The following is a 19,928-nucleotide window of genomic DNA, read 5'->3' as shown; positions in this document are numbered from 1 at the left end:
GTACATAATCTTCAGATCAAATTCAGTGTTATTTATAATACCAGAACTGTTTTAAAATAATTTGGTAAAAGTTTAGTCACATAAAGACATCTTATAGATCTATTAAGATCTTCTTTAGTAATATTAATTGACATGAAAAAATATTCATGATTTTAATGAAAACTGGGACTCATACTTGCTATCCTTTATTTTTGAAAAGGAACATATAAACAATATGCATATATGTCAGTGCCAAATAACAAGTTACATATCATCATGGAGTTCTAAGGGACATTTTAATAAAAGACTTTTACATATAAAATGGATTTGTATTCTCAAGTAAGTCAGTCAGCAAGCAGGGATAGTTTTATGAATGGGTGTCTTTTAAGTCTTTATATGGGCAGGTGGTGGTGCACACCTTTAATCTCAGCAGTTGGGAGAGGCAAAGGCAGGTGGATCTCAGTGAGTTTCAGGCCAGGCCAGCCTGGTCCACAAAGTGAATTCCAGGAGAGCCAGGATTGTTACAGAGAAACCCTGACTTAAAAATTTAAAAAAACCAAAAAACAAAACAAAACAAGTCTTTATCTGAAGAGAGCGAGGTTTAGAAAACAAACTTTTTTTGGGGTTGTGGTCGTTTGTTTTTTGGAAAGATCACAATAGTCAATTTGATTAGTTATACTAATGACCTGTTGGCCACTTATTTTGAGTTGGACAAGATTCATGTTTTGGCTTGTGTTCAGACATGATTCCTCATTTCGTTTTAATCCATTACAGTTGCACAATGCTCTTATTTAGTGTTTTGGAAAATGGTTTATGTTCACAAAGAGAACACCAAAGCTTAAATGGTAGCACCAGGCCAGCTCTTAGCAACGCCAAGGCCAGCTGACAACACCAGGACAGCTCCTGGATGTCAGAGACTTATTTTCTATTCACTCTCACACAAAAAGACTATAATTATAATTATTAGCATCTTTTGGGTGTTTGTGAGATTCTAAGTACTATTTTAAATGTTTTATATCCTTCCACACTATTTAAATCATCACAGGAACTCCATAGAGTACATATTATTATTATTCCCATTTCCCAGAAAAAAAAAGAACTAAAATAAAAGGGTAAATTTATTCACTTGATAAACGATAGGTAGTAAATAGTGGAGCAGCATTCAGCTCCATAGTTATAAATGTTACAGCCTTAATTCACTATAGTGTTTAACATGTGTAAGTAATTTTAACAGAGGTTACCTTTAAAAGGTGATGGGCATAAAGGGATACGGGTGTCTTCCCTTCTTTCCTTATTTTCTGAATTTTACACTATTAATATCCATTAATATTTAATCAGATAAATAAATCATCTATTAATGGACTGGCAGAAGCTCTGTTCTCAGTGTTACTGCTTCAAATACAAACCAAAGTCTTCGGAAGTGGCAGTGCTTCCCAAGAAGTCTAAAAGGAGAAAAAAAAGGTACAACACACACACACATACACACACACTTTTCTCTCTCCTGTCTCTCTCCTTTCCTGTTTTCCTCTTACATCTTTTTAAGCTTGATTTTGGCAGTAGTAACTGTGTTGCAAATAATGAAGAATTGCTGAAGATTCGCTATCAGGAGGTTTTAACTGCATCAAAGTGGGAAAGGAAGAAGTCCCACCAGAGATGCACAAGGATAGAGTTGGAAGAATGGGAAGATAATGGCTTGGTCTCAAAGAAACTGATCAGTGTAGGAGGGCAACCCTTCCACCCAGGGCAGCTGGGCAATGCAGTGTCTCCTGCTCTAAGGTTCTGTCATGGAACTGCAGAGAGAGCCGGATCTTTAGTCTGCATAAAGGCTGACATAAAATAGCAAAGAATTCTAGGGATGAAAGCTAAGCAAGCTTGTGGAGGGAACTATTTGGACAGAAAAAGATTTCAGAATGAGAAGAGCTTTGCCCAAATGTTAAAGGTTCCCAAGTAGATCTGTGTGTTGATTTCTGTTGTCTTACTTTTGTCCCAGCGCTGGCACCAGGATTTGTGAAACAGAGACAGATGTTAGGGCTCCTGACAGGTGCCCACCCACCACTTGCGACTAGTTTAGTGGCAATGAGTTGGGTTCTCAGCATTTCCCGCCGCCACCCCCACCTCCCACCTGCGCCCGTCTCTCTTTTTCTTTGCTGGACTGAGTACTCAGGGCAGCCACACTGCCCTTTAGCACCTGGACTGCTCAGCGGGTATGTGGGGGGGGGGTCCCCAAAGGCTGTGCCCTTGCTGCAACTCCTGCTACCTCAGCGCTTGCAGGGGCATAAGTCAATGAGGCTTTTCCCTCCGTGATCATCGTGAATCAGCAAAGCGCTGCAGAACAGCAGCATCTCAGGGAGCAGAAATTAAGATGCTGGGGGAAGGGCACAAACGGAATGTAGCAGGGGAATTTCTAGTCCTGCTTCATACGTCCTTCCTAAGAAGGGCAATATAGAGTGCGGGGGATGTGGGCTGGAAGCTGCGGGACTCACGAGGAGTCTTTGAAAAGAGCTGGATGTCAAAAGCGGGGACTGGCAAAGAAAAAACAGCAAGAGACAGGTGGAAGGACCTAGGAAGCAAGCTCATGCTGAACTGGACAAGTGTGTCCCGCAAGGTGGACTGATCTGCTTTGCAGGCATTGTTGAAGGAACATAGATGTGGTATAGGGAAAGGAACGGGAATTTTTTTTAAAAAAAAAGGATTCCAGGTCCAGGACTTCCTGTCTCCAAAGTGCAAGTTTTCAAGTTCAGTTTGAGAAGTAGAGAGCCTTTTGGTGCTGGGGAGTCTAGGATGGTAATATTAGGAAAATGCCTCTTTCAGTCCTGTTCTCCCACTCCTGCCAAGCTCACTCGTGTGTCTGCCTGTCTTTATCTGAACCTCTCTCTCTCTCTCTCTCTCTCTCTCTCTCTCTCTCTCTCTCTCTCTCTCTCTCTCTCTCTCTCTCTCTCTCTCTCCTTCCCTCCCTCCATCCCTTCCTCCCTCATTCCCTCTCTCCCACCCAATCTCCCTCCTCCTCTTCCTCCTCCCCCATTATTCTCTCTTCCCGCAGCTTTGATTAATATGCATGTCCATGCTCAGTAGTATGTGCCACACTCAAGGGACCGCGCCTCCCGCCAGCGGCCAGGGACGCTTCCTATTCGACCCTTGGCACTTAGAGGTCGAGCAGACCGTCCAGAGCTGTGGGGTGGGCAGACCAAGCTGTTGGAGCTGTGAACCTGAGAACCCCTCTTTGTGCTCTGGTTACCAACCCAATGCTGGCGGGACAGGGCGCATCAGTAACCCAGACTCCGCGGATCTCACTCGGTCTGCATGGACGGACCCAGGGGCTCAGAGCGCGCAAAAATAAAAATTAAAAAAAAATGCGCTAAATTGTACCTGTGCGTGGCCGTTCCCGCCGCCGCTGCAGGTCTATCCCAGGCCGAAGCCGGCGCCCGCCTTCTCGGGGAAATCTCCCGAGGGGAAGTGCAAGGGGAACCACAGTGGCTGCCAGCTAGCTCATGGCTGGCGCGCACACGCACAAACCCAACTTTGCCAAGCCTTCAGAGCCCCTCGGGCTCCCCCGCGCCCCCTGTGGCTCGACATACTCAGAGACCAGTACATCTCCTGATCAGAGATAAGGGTCCCCCTACTCTCACATTGTGGCTTGTGGAGGAGGAGCAGGTGAAGTGAGGGAGAAAAGGGGGTTAAGTACTGACTCCTGACCAGCCTTTCCTAAACAATCTACACCCTCGGGGGGCGCCCGCACCAGCTCTGCCGCACCAGATCCCCCAGACCTGCCAGTGACGACAGAGAGAGAAGGAGGAGAAGGAAGAAAAAAGGGGGGCAGGATGGAGATAGGGAAGCCTGGTGACAGACTCTATGGACTGACAGAGTGTCATTATCAGCACTTTTTTTATTGGGGAACGGGGTGGGAAGGGTGGTGGATGGATGTTTAGCAGAACTGTCCTGTTCAATCCACTCTGGAACGACCCAATTTGGGGATCGGGAGAAAGATTGTCCTCGGACACATTTGGGGATGGATTGGCTCCAGGCGCGCACTGGTCCCCTGTGGTGCCCCAGGAGCTGCAGTGTTGGGGCGATCTTAAATGGCTCTTACTTGGGAGGAGGCGTGATTTCCACGCTCGAGCGTCTCGGTTCCCCACCCCCTCTCGGCAACAGCCAGTGCGAGCCACCACCTGAGCCTGGCAAGAGCTGGGGCGCACTCAGTCCTCAGCCAGCTTCTTTCCTTCTCTGGAGAGACTTGGCTGGAAGCGGGTCTGCCGGACATACCCATTCTACCCCCTAACGGGAGAACTCTTTTACTTTATTTGTTTGAAAAATTCGGGCCATCTCTTTATTTATCTCTGAGTCTCCCCGGAGGAGGCCGGGGTGGGGGGGGTGCGCCTGGCCCGCCGAGTCGGGGGAGGGGGAGCGCGCTGAGAGGAGGGGACTGGGTGTAGCCTGGAATTCTCCGTCCTCGTGTTCCAGGCTGGCGCACAGAGTCTCCAGGCGCTAGCGCCACCACTGCCGCCGCTCCCCGCGCCATCCCGTCGTTGGCTTCGGGGATCGGGTGAGTGGGGTCATGACGTGCCGCGGGGGCCGCTCCCAGCCCCGCCCGCGCTGATCACGGACGCGGCAGTGCTCGCTTCGCCCCCCGGGCAGGGAGGCGGCACGGGGTGGGGAGGGGGCCCAGGGTAGGGCGGAGTGGGAGCAGCGCAGAGACCGCCAAGCTGGGGGGCTCTCCGGGCAGGCGCGGCTGCGGGCAGGAGGGCGTGTCTCCAGCCCGAGGGGACCCTCCCGAGGCGCGGCGCGGGACTCCCCCATGGTGGTGCCGCGGCTCCAGGAGAGCTCAGGGTCTTGTCTCCGCCGCCGTCGCCGCCGCCGCGGGCGCCACCACCACCACCGCCGCCGCCGCCGCCGCCGTCGCCCTAGCCCGCGCCGAGCGTGCGCCTCGCCCTCCTCCCGCGCCCGCTCTGCTCTAGGATGCTGCGGCAGGTTCTGCACGGGGGCTTGAGGACGTGTTTCTCCCGGCTTGGCCACTTCATTGCCAGTCACCCGGTCTTCTTCGCTTCGGCGCCCGTGCTCATCTCCATCCTGCTCGGCGCCAGCTTCAGCCGCTACCAGGTCGAAGAGAGCGTGGAGCACCTGCTGGCGCCCCAGCACAGCCTAGCCAAGATCGAGCGCAACCTAGTCAACAGCCTCTTCCCGGTCAACCGCTCCAAGCACCGGCTCTACTCAGACCTGCAGACCCCTGGGCGCTACGGCCGGGTCATCGTCACCTCCTTCCAAAAAGCTAACATGCTGGACCAGCATCACACGGACCTGATCTTAAAGGTGAGAGCAGGGCGGGTGCGGGCAGCCCCTGTCGGGGCGACTGCGGCGGCTGCCAGGCTGGCTCCGCGCGGAGTCCCGGCTGAGAAAACCGCTTCTGCTATCCCAAGCGGTGGTTGCCGCAGGGGCTCCCCTAGACTGTGCGTCCTTAGGCAGCAGCCCGGAGTCTCTCAGACTCCAAGGCATGGAGCGTCCGGTCCGGGTCCCAGCCGGGCCCTGCCCTTACTGCCTCTGCTGTCACCCCGCAGCTGCTGCAACAGTTGGGGCGGCGGCGGCCACAGTGCTTTAGTCAGTGCGCTTGTTTTGGTCGCAATGGGCTTGGGGGCAGGGAGATTTTGGGATAACTGGGCGAAGAAGCGGAACAAGAGAATACATTCAAGAAAGTCCCGCTACTTGAGAAGAAAATACTATGCAGGAGGAGGGAGGTGAGGTTTAGAGACACCATTTCCCTATTCTCATTTTTCACCTCCCTTCCTCTAGTCCTTCCAGCCAAAGTGTTTTGGGAAAGGTTACTATAGCTTGAAAGTAAGGAACAGAGGAATGTGAGTTGGCATGGTAAGGAAAATAACACCCACCCACACTCAACCAAAAGTGCAGTCCCTAATGACGACCTGGCAGCCACCAGCCCACTCCTCCCGGAGCAAGGTAGCCATGTCTGGATTTGAGAGAAGGAAAATGGTGCTCGCAATTCAGTTATTTCATCTTTCATAGTATTTTCAATCCACTTAAATGCAACTTTTTTGGGGAAAGAGAGAACAGGTTGGTACACTTTTATTGGGGTTTATTTGAACGCGTGGGTGAGGGCCAGATCCAGAGGCCGGAGATGAGGAGCCAGGATGTAGCCCTGAGAACATCACAGAAACACAGAACAGAAACTGCTTGTGCCGTCCGTCTGAGGTGGGAATTGGATGTGAAAAGTGAGGCTAATGGTGATAACTTTCGAGAAGTTCCTAAGGAAAGCTGAGGAGTGATGACTAGAAATGGGAAAGTGGAGAGACCATGAGTGAAAACCAATTCAAATAAAATAAAAGTGAGGCTGTTCTATCTGAATCTAGGTGGAGACTGTGAGGTTTGTTTACTTCAGCTTCTGCTCTGGGGAGGGCAGACAGGAACCAGTCCCAGCTGAGATGCCAGAAGAATGGTGGAAAGTGTTGGTTTCCTGTGGGGTCTCTGGGAATAGTGGAAGGTTAGATTTCTCCTTCTGCCAATGAAAGTCTGCTAGTGAGCCTGGGGAAATCTTTACTCTGTCTCTTCCTCTCCAGGTAACCATGTGTCCCTAGAGACAACCTCATTTTCCTCTATAATTTCCCTCTCTGTTTGTTGACACACTACCCAGCAGCAATTAGTAAAGCGGGCACTCTGGCTGGGGACAGACTGGAATTAGAACATTCTCACATCGAGTGGCCTGTGGTATTTCTAATGACACACGAATCACCGCACATATTCAGTTATTGCTGAGATGTTTGCTTTTTCTCTGAGGTTGTTTTTCAACATCAAAGTGGGCTTTCTTCTTCTCAATACTTCAGAGCATATATTGTGATATACATAAATACTGTTATGAATATCTTCTCAAGAATGTGTGAGTAGAGATATCTCAAGCTTAAGGAAACTAGAATGTAGCAAATCTGGCCAGTTGAAAATGCTTCATCTTTTTTTGTAGAGGAACTACCAAGTTATGTTTCTCCTTGAATCCCTCCACCAAGAGGTTTCCATTGGTTTTCTTCTCCCTCTCTAACAAACTACCATGCCACTGTGACAGACAGTCACCAGTTACATTCACTGTCAAGGTTAATGAGACATCATCAACAGACATATCAGATATTTTGCAATTATATTCTTTCTGTTTGCTTTTGATTGGTTCAAAACAAACAAACAAAAACATATAATAAGAAGACTGGATTGTTGAGAAACAGTCTGGCTTTGCCTGCATGTCACAGAACAGCCTTGAAATCATTGCACAGTTTCTAAAAAATGTGATGCTTCTTCATGGTTTAGGTATATGGGTAACAAAGCAAAGCCAAACAGTGGTCATAAACTCATTTCCAGATGATGGCTCTCTAGTCAAATCAGTTCGTACAGCTTATAACAATGCATACTTATGAAACATAGGGAATTGCCTTTGATTTTAAATTGGATATACATTTCATTCTTTATACACTCAACTCAAACCCTATTTTTGGTAGGTCTAGAGCAGGGGGATAGGAAAATGGCTCTTCAGTAGTCATGGCAATGTAAAGTGTGGGAGTAAGCACTCCCCCCACCCTTTTTTTTCCAGTTAGAGACATGATGACTTGTCCTTTCCAAGAGGTATTGGGAGTGAAAATGTTACTGTCACTGTCACTGCTAATGTAATTCCCATACTTTGTTATTAGCATCCAGGACAGCCCCACAGACATTTAACATTGTACACTACCCCTAATAGCCCCTGTGCATTTTAGAGCATCTCTTTTGAAGTTAAATGAGTGGGCAGAGCTTGAGCAGGGCTTGACTTTCTGGGTACTGCCAAACTGCAGGAAGCAACTTGTAGGAGATGCATAAGGCACTTCAAGCATAATGTTTTTCTCTGCATAATTCTATTCAACAAAGGATATTGTTCTTCATGTATTAGGACACCTACTTGCTGAACAAAAAGAGAGAGAAAAGGTAAGAAGAAAAAAACATAGTGGAGGTTGGCATGACAAAAAAGGTTGACTTTAAAAATGTAATTGAGAGAATAACAGGGAAAAGTCTGTTTGAAAATCACATTAATCTTGGTTCAAAGGTACTTTCTCAAACTCGTGTAAATGATATGATTATGTTACTCTGACACTGTAGTAAAGAATTTGACTCCATATTGTGTAGGAGGTGCCTTTCCCCAGCAATAGTTTCCTCTGAAGGCTGCAAGGCAAGCCTTATAACTCAAGGTTATGTGTTTAGGCAGAAGTGGATAGAGTCCAGCGATGTTAAGGATGCCTTAGCAGTTCATTTTTGAACCCCCTCAAACAAACATTGATTTTAAAAACTCTTTATTTTACTACACAATTACATTTGGCTCCTTATCCTTTTAACAGAAAAACAACAATGTTCTTATCAGCCGGTTTAAAAGTAAGACTTCACGGACTTTATGGATAAATATTTTCATGATTATATAAGAAGAAATTTTAGAACACCCTATTGTAAACTAATCCAGGTTATAGCCAAAAATATGGGATTTATCCTGAAATCATCCATGTAGAAAGAAGAATTAGTATAGCTGAGTCCTCAAGATTTTCTTGCCATCCTTGCCCTGCTTACAAGTTGTAAGCATATCCTATGTGTAGGGATATTGAGATAGGGACTCTACCACATTACAGGGTACAGACAGGGTACTCTTTATAAGTTAACTGACTTATCCATGAAAAAAATACAAGGACAGAACTGGAACACAGATTTGAACTTATATCTTAGTGTTCTTTTCCTGAGATTGCCTTCCATTAAACTGTCTTTCTTATGATAAACAACTTCAATGATTTTTTTAAATGAACATTTTAGAATTATCCCAATGAAATATATTTGACCAAAGTCTTATTTATATCCCTTCTTCTACTGTTGCTCTAATTGGATAATAAGGTTATTTTCTTGGCTACTTTTCTCTGGTAGATAGATATATTCCAAATGCCCAAAATAAAACATTATTTTTAATTATCAATGTATTAAAACACGAAAGATAAACATGGCTGTTTTCCTGATAAAGTGCTTGTTCTCTGGCAGGGTCCAGGCACATTCTATCTTTGGTCACCCACAGTCCCTAGCAGATACTTGATTGGTGAATAGACCCCTCCTTGCTTACTAAAGCATTTATGCAATAGGTAAAGAAAAATTCATAGAGGCTACCTTGAAATGTAACTTCAAAACGATGTTTCAATTTTTATAACTTTATAGGCAGTTCTCAAAAAAAAACAGCAAGCTTTCTTCATTAATAACCTCTGCAGCCATATCAAAACATATTTTGGCTTTCAAATTGATTATGAGAATTTCCTTTCTATTATATATTATGCCCACATCCCCAAAGAAACCCCACAGGATATTTAATTCCATACCAGAGAACAGACATATTCTCACTAAGAATGTGGTTTTTCATTTACTAGGGAATCTCATTTGGTTCAAATATTGAGTTTCCATTTCATTTAAGCTCTTTGTGTTTAAGTACATTTGATAGAATTAAATTACAAACAAGATTAATAGAATTTAACTTAGAGGTATTTGATTCCAGCATTCTGAGAAGGGCAACACATTTACTATCTTAAGGTAATAAATCCTCTGGTAGCTAGATAAAGATTCCAGCTTATGGAAATTACCAGAAGAAATTATAATCTATATTTTGGCTAAATAGTTTTTACACTTAAAAATGTTTTCAACAAGACAAAACAAAATATTGCCAGGAACTGTGTGGGGTTCTTTGTGCTTAAAATACCATCTGATTATTTACATGTAAAGTTTCTACATAGTATTCTAAAAGTTTGGCATTGGAGTCATTTCATGATGTCAGTACTACTGAAATAACTCATGAAACAATATTTCTCAACTGGAGATAACTGTGCCCCCACCAGGGGACAGCAAAATATAGTGATATTATTTGCTATTATTATTATTTGTTATTATTATTGTTGTTGTTGTTGTCATAATGATGGCGAAAACATTGTGCCATTGATAATGGGTGGGTAGAGGCCAGAGACAGTGCTGAGAATTCTATAATGCACCGTGTAATAACCCTCCAAAAAAATAGTATCTGGCTCCAAATGACAATTGTGTAAGGTTAGAAAATTCCTTCTCTTCATATGTTTGTATTTATTGGGACCTTTTTTTCAACTATACTGATTAATGGGAAAAATATCAAAGAGAAGTTCATACACAAATGTCTTGCTGAAGACTGGGGATCAATGCTCTGACGTGTGAATTGGTGCTCTTGGACAATTGGGCAGACACCCTATTTTCCAGTGTAGTCTTCCTAAGATGTTATCCTGCTCTCTCCCATAACTTTATCCCTTATAAATTATACCAGCTGGAGAGGAACCGAGAAACTGAATATAATCTAACTTCTTGAAAGGCAAATCTGTGGACTTGATACCAGCCTTTGAGACTTGGCAGATAGTAATATGCCCATTATCAGTGTGCTGAAGCTTCAGTCTATAGCACTTGCCCACTTAGAACAGGATTTTTCCGACTGTCTGTAAGACCCCACTGTGAGTGCAAATCTGTTGAGAAGACAAGCAGGCAGCACTTTGCTGCCTGTTCCAGCTGTTCTGCAAAAACTACAAAAGCAGAGCTTCATCCAAGAAACATCCAATCAAAGAACCTAGAGTTTGGAAAGCACTGTAAAGGTCATCTCAACAGACAGATTCTGGGATCAGCTCTTAGCATCTCTAGGTGTCTTGTTTGGTGATAGGTCCTGTGACACCCTGGGTAGTACAGTTCTTTCTATGAGTTATCCAGGTGGAAGACATTCTATGAAAACTCATTAAGTCAAGCCTGAAAGAGCAGCATTTTTGCATTTGTCCAGTCAGTGAATTGCCTTGTACATACTGTTTTTGCACTAGGAAAAATTAAGAGACTGAAGACATTTGATTCTCATTTTATGGGAAGTATACTCAAATAGCCTGAGCACAGTCTCACTCTGTGTTATCTGACTTTTAAGTAAACTGCATTTGAATAGTTAGCATCTCAAGTGCCCACCCTACTTTTCTCATTTCAATTTGAGGAACATTACAAGACAAGGTGGTGCATGCCTGTAATTCTAATACTAGGGAGGTTAAGGCTGGAGGTTAAAGAATTCAAGGTCCTTCTCAACATTGTGGTGAGTTAGTTGGAGGCCAGTCCAGTGTATATAAGCCCCTGTCTCAAGAAACCAACAGAGATTTTTAAGAACAATCATTTGCTCTCCTCATGCAGGTAAGCATTTTGAACCAATTTTGATTATTATATGAACCTAAATTGACATTTCAATATAAATCCCTAAGAGAAAACTTAAGTTTTAAATCACTCCTAGGATCTTAGTAGATTCCACAAGGAAGGATAGATATTTCTTCAATAACTTCCCAAACTGAACCTTTAAGAATTCACAAGACAGACTTCACAGAACTTTTAAGCATTTAACTGCCAAGCCCTTATGATAAAAAAGAAGGGAGTTAAGTAAAACAGTTTATTTTCCTCTTGAGGTTGCAGCATTCCTTGGAACAGAAGCTAGGGAAATCTGAGGCGATAAACTTTGACTTGGTGGGATGTGCTATCTGGAACCTGATTTGGGGGCTCAGTATGGGCCCTGACTGAGAAGTGAGATAGGCTTAAAGTAGACCTTTGATGTCACCGGCTTGGTAGTATATCTCAGCCAGCAGGCCTGTCTGCAGCACTGCCTGTGTCTCTGCTACATACCGGGAAGGCCAGAGAACTACGGAGGTATCCTGCCAGAGTGATTTAATGACCAGCTGGGGAGGTGAGTAATCTCTAACCTTTAAAACAAAACAAAACAAAAGGAAAATCAACCCCAGTTGTTACTTCATGTGAGATGCCCTGAATGATATATCATACATGTTGTGTCTTTGAGTTCACAATTCATATTTTGAACAAAATGGGGCAACGAGGGACTAGAGAAGCTAATTTGTGTATCAGTGTTCTCTCAGAAACTCTCTAGCAAAGGTTGTTTTTGGTATCTTTAAAAACCCAACTGTTCATCCTCTCCGAGGCAGAGGGAGAGGTAGGTGCGTCTCTGTGAATTCAAGGGTAGCCTGATCTACATAGTGAATTCCAAGATATCCAGGACCATATAGAGAACCTGTCTCAAAATAAAACAAAACAAAATTTAATTATTCAGTCTTCCACTTTAGATTTAAATCGTGAGTTCTAAGTACAGTCAAGATGAGAATTTATTTTAGTTTAAAGCTAGGAGAGTAAGAAGAAAATATAAGGAGTAAGAGGAAGCCAGCCAGAAGGACGTTATCAAACAAGTGTCCACTGTGGGCACCCCAATCAAATTCTCATTAGCCAACTCAGAGAGACATTGGAAAATAGTGTGTGAAAAGCTGGCTCTTTATCCTCCAGTTCCAATTGATATACCTACATACAGGAATAATAAATTATAGGCATTTCTACACGTAGAGTTTTTCCCCACTTCTAATTATTTTAAAATCTCAATAAAGCACCACAGGTGATTGCACTAATTGACTTTGACATGTAGAGATAAGTGTAAGCTGAGAGAACATGGCTAGGACCACAAGAGCATCTGTCCTGAGGTCTTATATCTAGCCAGAGTTATGCATTTAGTGACTTAGGGCCCTGTTCCTAGATGATATCCATCCTTTCACTCAACTAAATGACTGTGACCTCATCTTCATGAAGCTTGAAGTCTTCAGACAGCATATCTGTTAATTCTTCAGTTTTCCAAGAACTACCAGATTCTGAATAGATGATTCCAAACAGGGCTTAGCACAACCAGATAATGTGGCTTTAGTTGCTAAAGTGCCACATCTAAATGGCTCATGTCCAGCCACACTCATTATGAGCTCAAATGTCTATAGAGCTCCAGCTAATATCTAACATCTTAATACATTTATTATGGTTCTCCCTAGAATTACCCTTCTCCCTTTAAAATCCATTTCTCATACCTTCTACTTATAAGGCTTTCTCAGATTCATGGCTCCTTCTTGTCCTTAAATCTGCTTGACTTGCACTGGCATCCGTATTTCATTAATGCTAAGTAGAAAGCATTACATAATTTTCTGTATTTTCATGATACTTTCTCTAGGATGCTGATAAATATCTCCTAGATGCTAGCAAAATGTGTCGTGTGAATCAAGTATTTAATAATTAAATTATTGGCAATTGTTGACATAGAGGATAGACAATGTTTTCATCTTCCCTCTTGATTTATTTAGGTCAAAGAGATTTGCTTTCTATGATTTCTTTAGGTGACTTCATTTTTCATCTCTGACAAACCTTGATGATAAGCATCCATTCCACTTCCAGATGGCTGAGGAGGAAGCCTTAGAAAATTAAACTCCTTACCAACCTCCTCTGATTTGTGTTCAGTTTGGGAAGGTATAAACTTCCACACTAAAAAATGTATCCCCATGGAGGAGGCAGTACACTCTGCAGTTCTCACCAGTATCTTGGAAGTCAATTGTTCACTCTATAGATGTCCTTTTTTTGCGGGGGGATGGGGGAGGCTGGAGTAAGTCTTAATATATTGGCCTCTCTCATACTCAAACACAAACATGAAATTTTTTAGCTTTGGAAATAAATATGCTTTGTGTATTCCTTGATGCTCTCTTATCATCACTACTGCCAAAGCTTTGTCAATTCTGAATCACGCAAGAAAAAAACCTACTCTGTTATACAGCCACCAACTTCAGTGCTCAAACAAACTGACATTTAATCCCTTGATTTTGCAAGGTTTGAGTTGTTGGCTTTTGGTTTTGCTCTTGTGGTTGTATTGCATATGGATATGTGATACATCGAGTAAAGTTTACTTGATTGCACTCAGATTTTTTAACCAGCATACACACATCACCTGGGACCTTGTTAAACTATAGGTTTAAAGTATAGATTCTGATTCAGTGGTTTCTGGAATGGGGCTTGCCAATCTGCATTTCATTTTTTTCTTTGGGGGTATTTTATTGTTTAGATAAGCTCTCTCGCTTTAGTCCAGGTTACTTCAGACACTAGGCAATGATTCTACCTTAGCCTCAAAAGTGCTGTGACTACAAGCCTGAGGTTCCATGTCCAGCTTAGTCTGCATCTCCATCAAGTTCTCAGGCAATGCTGATGTTGTTGGTCAGCAGATCACAGTTTGAGTAACAGGGCTTAGATTTAGCTTTTGTAAATAGAATGATTTTTGAATCAAAAAAGCCAAGTTCACGCATTCTTCTAACAACTTTGCGTGTGTGCACGTGTGTGTGTGTGTGTGTGTGTGTGTGTGTGACAGAGAGAGAGAGAGAGAGAGAGAGAGAGAGAGAGAGAGAGAGAGCATGTGTGTGTGTGTGTGTGTGTGTGTGTACTTTGGAGAAGTCGTTGAACTTCCTTTCATTTGTATTGGGTGCAATGACATCTTTTTTACCCATTTAAGGTAAGGCTACAATGAGATAAATATCTGGAAACATTGTGTAACCATATTCCCCTGTAGGGTGTGTGATTTTATTACTATTTGCTTTTTAAATGGCTTTTTTTCCTTATATGTGCCAGCTCTTCGAACATGATTACTGCCTGTTGAGTAAATAGACAATGCTGTTTTTCTTTGATCCAAAAGGCAATAATTGGTGCTAGATCCACATCCTCAATACTCAGATTGGCCATGTATTGGTCTTTAATGACTCCAACGGGGTCATTATAGATGATTGAATTTATCCCATTGCTAAGCAAGCAGCAACTTCTACCCAAAGTTCTTAAGCAGGCAGAGCTGATGATGAGGTTGGGTGCTTGGAATTCCAATTCATCCAGATAGTTTCTCTGGGCTCAGAACTCCTCATCTTCAGCCTTAATAGGTGCTTCGCACACCAAAGGAAACCTTCAGTTCCCACCCAGGGAGCTGACATTGACGTGACATTCTTAGGGAGGCAGTGGGCTCTATTTTCAAGCCTTTCCAGTTCTAAGCAGCCTGTCCCCAAAAAGGAATTCTCCAGTAATTTAGGTGAGAGAGTCCCTAACTTTGCTCTCTTGCTTAATTTACATGATGACAGTGTTTCCCTGGGAAATCTTGTCCACATAAGTAGGTCTGCAAGCACTTCAAAAGAAAAGGTGTTGTCAGAATTGCCCTAGATCAGGACAATCAGGCAAATGATAATTGAAAATTCTTTTGAAACTGAACTATTAGAAAATTTTACTGAATGGAGATTTTTATCATTATAGGTCAGTGTACTTTCTTACCCATCCGTTTGCATGATTTATTTCTATAGGTCATAAAAAATCGATAATTAGGTTTAAAACAGATCCACCAGTCAAGAGTCATATACTTACCTGGTTTTTCCTGCCTAACACTATCAAACAAAACCATCTTCCTTGCTAAAAGAGGGTTAGTGGTGTTTCTCGGGTTTGAATGTGCTTTGGAAGTCCTTGGGAATCTGTAGCTGCATAAACTCTCAGGGTTGCTGATGCCATTCTGCTGACAACTCCTTGCTGTGTCTTTGTGTGTGCTTTTTAACTGTTTCTATATGCCAAAGTAGTAGCTCTCCAACTTGAGCCTAGATTTGTTGAAATGTAGACTGGATTCCACCATGATTTTCTGTGTCAGTATGACTGAAGTAGAACCTAAGACTGTATTTTTACCAGATCTCCAAAGCTGTGCTATGTCTCCTAGTCCAGGGACCATAATTTGAGAACTCTGAGGTAAAACATCCCATCAGTTAGTTACCATAATTAATTCTAAAATGGTATTCTTGCCTTGTAGAACTGGGCAATAAATGCAAGCAGGGGGTAAGGGTTATTTTTCATTGGTGAATTCTAGATGATATTATGATAACTTTTATATAAAGAGTTCTACATGAATCTAAATATTGGAGGTTTTCAGCATAAACCAAGACACATTGCCTCAGTTGCCTGTCTCCAGGTGGTATAAGTTGACTCAAGGAGCTGAGCAGTATAAAGAAAACACTGAGACAGAGCAAGAAGTTCCACCCAGAGATAGACAGACAGACAGACAGAGAATGTTACTGCTACCAGCATCCTATTTACAGTCACCAAAGCTTCTTTTCTCCCAGAGACTTTCTATGCTGGATTCTAAGGCATTTGCCTTTATAGAAGGTTCCATCAAAGCAAATCATCCCACAGCAGGCACAGATAATGATAACTGCATGTTGTTTCTGAGACAGGACCCTAGCTATGTGGTTAGTTGTGCTGAAGAAATATTACTCATAGCACCTGTTAAAGATTATTAAGGCAGATAAAGACCTTATGCAGTCACAACTATTGAAATAGATATAGGATTAGTATAGTATTCTGTGGCAGGAGAGAGAGTTCAAGATTGATTATTAATATAAGGGAAAGTGGTCATTTATAGTCAAGGAACAGGGTGGGGAATGGTGAATGAAAACTTATTAAGAAACATCAGGAATGAAGAGGAGATTCTGGCTACAGCAACCTGGCATGATTCTTGATGGAGGAAGGCCAGAGTGATTAGATATTCCCTGAGGCATCCAGAAAATGAAGAATTTGGTCAGGTGACCAGTGTAATACAGAGGAGGAAAAGGGGTTCTGGTTAGGTGGACTTTTGCTCAAATTATTTGACTCACAGACAGACAAGGAAGTCTAAAAGCCATGATCTACTTGGGAAGAAATCCCAGAAGCTTGGCTAGTTTGGCAAAGGAGAGAGTCCTTATCGGTTTCCAGAAGTAAGTTGTCCACATGGAGGACCTTGACAATGAATGTTCTGTCTTAACTACTGTTGGACTTTAGTGCTATTAGAGATAGATGGAGTTCAGTAAGCTCCAATTTGGGCCAAGTAGAAGTAGTGCTTCAAAACCCTACAGGTCTGTGTTTTCAAGTTGTGAACTGTTGGAGGGTCCTCGATCAAGTTGCTTAAACTCTCTAGGAGTTCCATTTTGTTCCCTGAAAATTGTATCATTAAGACATAAATTTACTCTTGGCCTTAGTAAAGGCTTCCTCTCCAGGGCAAAAAAAAAATGAAAAAGCATATCCCTGAAACTTTATTCCAGAGTCTCCTCTACTACAGCCCCTTCAAAACAGAAGGCTTTGTGCTTCTCTTAGAATACTTAACAGAGTGATGGAAATCAACATGAGTCAGGAATTCATAAAGTAGTCTATACCACTGAAGAAGTACTTGTTATAGTACCAGGCACAAGTCCACTAAAAGACTGATATTTTTTTTTGGAAGATTATAAAGCATTTCCCCTTCTCATGTTTTACCAGTATATGACAATGCTACAGTATAATAACAATATATTGTAGTTAAAATATCAGCAAGATACAAACTGTATTGGGACATTTGTGTAAGAAAGACAAAAGCCAACAAAGGAACCAAAACAAAGACAGTCAGGAAATTTGAAACTTTGGGGGCCCAAACAACAATGAACATTAAAATGGCACCTAGAAACTAGGTTAATGTAAATTCTCACTATGAGGGCCTATTAGCTCAGATTCTATTAATTGATATTATCCAACAGTGAAAAAAGTTTGACTCTGAGGAGCTAAAGGAAATATCAGAACCAAACTAGTCTAACACATATGCAGTTGTTGGGTATGTTCCAGTAGTCATGTGTTCCTCGTAGGAACCTTCATGAACTTGTCTTCATCAAAGTACCAACAGTGTCATCCTTTAAAGGTCTGCTTCTTGCCTGTCACTCATCATCTTGAGGGCAAGAACTGTCTTATTTACCATCCTGGTCACCTCAGAGCGGACGGAAGCTCAGTGACAGGTCATATGCCTCCACTTGCTGGGGGCTTCTCAAATCTTCAGGAGATTGATGAAAATTTAGTTCCAGATAGGAAGACGGGTACTGATGTGAACTGGAGGTTGGTTAACCTAAAGGTGAGGAGTCAAACTGTCGAAATCAAATTTATTGTCATGAAGAATTTAGTGGACAATAACAAGATCAGAGAATACAGAGTCAGTGTGTTCAGGAAAACCAAATGTGTAAATCACCAAATGTAGATTTACATAGAGGGAAACAAAATGCTAGGTGAACAGGTAAGAGAAGGGGAGAGTATTGAGTCAGGGAATTCATTATAGAAGTGAGGAAGTGTTTGAGTGAAATCTCAGAGAAGTCTGCTGAGTGCATTTGTTGGCCAGGGACATGGCAGAGAATAAACCATGCCCAAACCTTGGCAGAACCTACCGAAATTCCATGGAATTTTCTATATGTTGAGCCATTTCAGATGCTCAAAATCCTTTTTCAACTTTACATTAATAATATTTACTTATGAATGTCTGTTAAGAGTTTAAGAAGATGGAGACTAAAAATTAGCTATAAATTTGTGTCCTTAGAAATTATGAATGGGCTGTGGATCAGTACATGGATAAAGTGACCTTGCAGTGACCTTATAAGGGAGTGGGAAGAACAAGGGCAAAGGGAGCAGGCATCAATTACTCTTTATGGTAAACATGATCTATCTTACTTGCTATATAGTCCAGACTGGCCTTCTACCTGCAACCAGCCTCCCCAGTACCAGTATTATATACATGTGCTACCACGTCCAGCATGAGTTCCTCTCCTAACTGTTACTTGGGGACAAGAACTAGAAACTGTTTATAGATGGAAGATGTGCCTGAAGTTAGAAAACATCAGGTGAGTAAAGCCTTTTTACACATCAGCCTATTTTAAAGTTCATGAGATGGAATTTGTAGAGTTTGAGAACATAACAGAAGAGAGAATGAACTGTTCTAAGAAAGAAAAAGAGAAAAATGCTAACCAATGAAAGAAATTGTGTTTAGACAGAGGAAAAGTCGTGGTTTTGATTTTCACAAATGAGAATGATGGATGTAGATGCAGTTATCCTTAAGAATTTAGTAGCGGCATGTTGAAAAACTCAAACCATCAAACTATGGGAATGGGAGTGGAAGTGAATCTTGTCAAGTGCCAAAGAAAGAACATTCTAGTATTTGTGTCTTTGACACCAAATGACAATGAAATGAGAAGAGAGTTTGAGCAATAAAACAATAGTACAGTGTCTCCTTCTCATTCGCTCTCAATGGCCTCCATGGGCTTTAGCATGTAGGCCAGAAATTGAAGTGGTAGAGAGGCAAGCTAAAAGAGTTCACACTGGAAATGTTTTGGTTTTGGGATAATATGATTTACAGATCAAAAGGATTTATTCAAGATTGTTTTTTTGTAGTTGAATAGCTCATCAGAAGAGACTGCAGTGACTAAGAATAATTTAAATAGAAGACGGAAGAGTGACCTTCCAATTCTATCACGTCTAACTACCTGTTAACGATGATTGCATGTTAGAATCATCAGAGTGATTCAAATAGGTTACATAAGACCACACACTCCCTTATTTTCATTCCAGTGTCCAAAAAATAGGGTGACCTACTCCAAATGTGATTCACAGTCTGGCAGCCTCTCCATCTTTAGAGATCTTGTTTGTAATGAAAACTTTTGGGGCCTACTTACACTATTAAATCAGCTACTCACACTATTAAATGGACTGAAACATCATCTAGAGTGGGGCCCACACATGTCCCCTTTTGTGAAGCTAACTTCTAAGGTTCTAATGTGGAATCAGAGTTGAGATCATCCCTGATAGGAAGAAAAGATCATTTCAAAATTTCCTTAAACTATTGTGATAAAAGTTTGTATCATTCTACATATATACCAAAAAAATTATATGCAAAAACTGGTAGCACCCAAATCATGCCTAGAGTTAATATCATCATACCAAAGAGAAAATCATGGCTTTGATAGTGTACTATAGTTATACAAGATACAAGATTGCAGGAACCTCAGTGGTTCTAGGCCTCCTTAGCCTCCTTATTTCCCAGGGAAAGATGAGTGCACTATCTGCCCCTTCTGCAGCCCCATGACACAGGACAATCAAACACAATAGAGAATCAGGTCAAAGCAGGAACTAAGTTTATTACTGTGACTCAGTATAGGTTAAGTGACATCATGTGATGTGGGGGTACCTCTAGCCAATGAGAGACAGCCAAGCCCTCCCTCTGTCTGGAGGGGCATCTACCTAGATTT

General features: G+C 42.4%; 1 protein-coding gene across 1 annotated transcript in view; it reads left to right on the top strand.

Annotated features, from left to right (window-relative positions):
* The first annotated feature begins 4,806 nt into the window (after positions 1-4,806).
* The window catches only part of Ptchd1 (patched domain containing 1), a 51,438-nt gene continuing 36,316 nt past the window's right edge, over positions 4,807-19,928 (top strand). The window contains exon 1 of the mRNA XM_075957697.1: positions 4,807-5,283. Coding sequence (XP_075813812.1) covers positions 4,933-5,283 — 351 coding nt within the window. The 5' untranslated portion in view covers positions 4,807-4,932. The remainder of the gene's footprint in view (positions 5,284-19,928) is intronic.

This window comes from Microtus pennsylvanicus, chromosome X (assembly GCF_037038515.1).
Source record: "Microtus pennsylvanicus isolate mMicPen1 chromosome X, mMicPen1.hap1, whole genome shotgun sequence".
NCBI lineage: Eukaryota > Metazoa > Chordata > Mammalia > Rodentia > Cricetidae > Microtus > Microtus pennsylvanicus.
The sequence above is the reverse complement of the archived record's forward strand: the minus strand, read 5'-3'. Positions and strand labels throughout refer to the sequence as shown.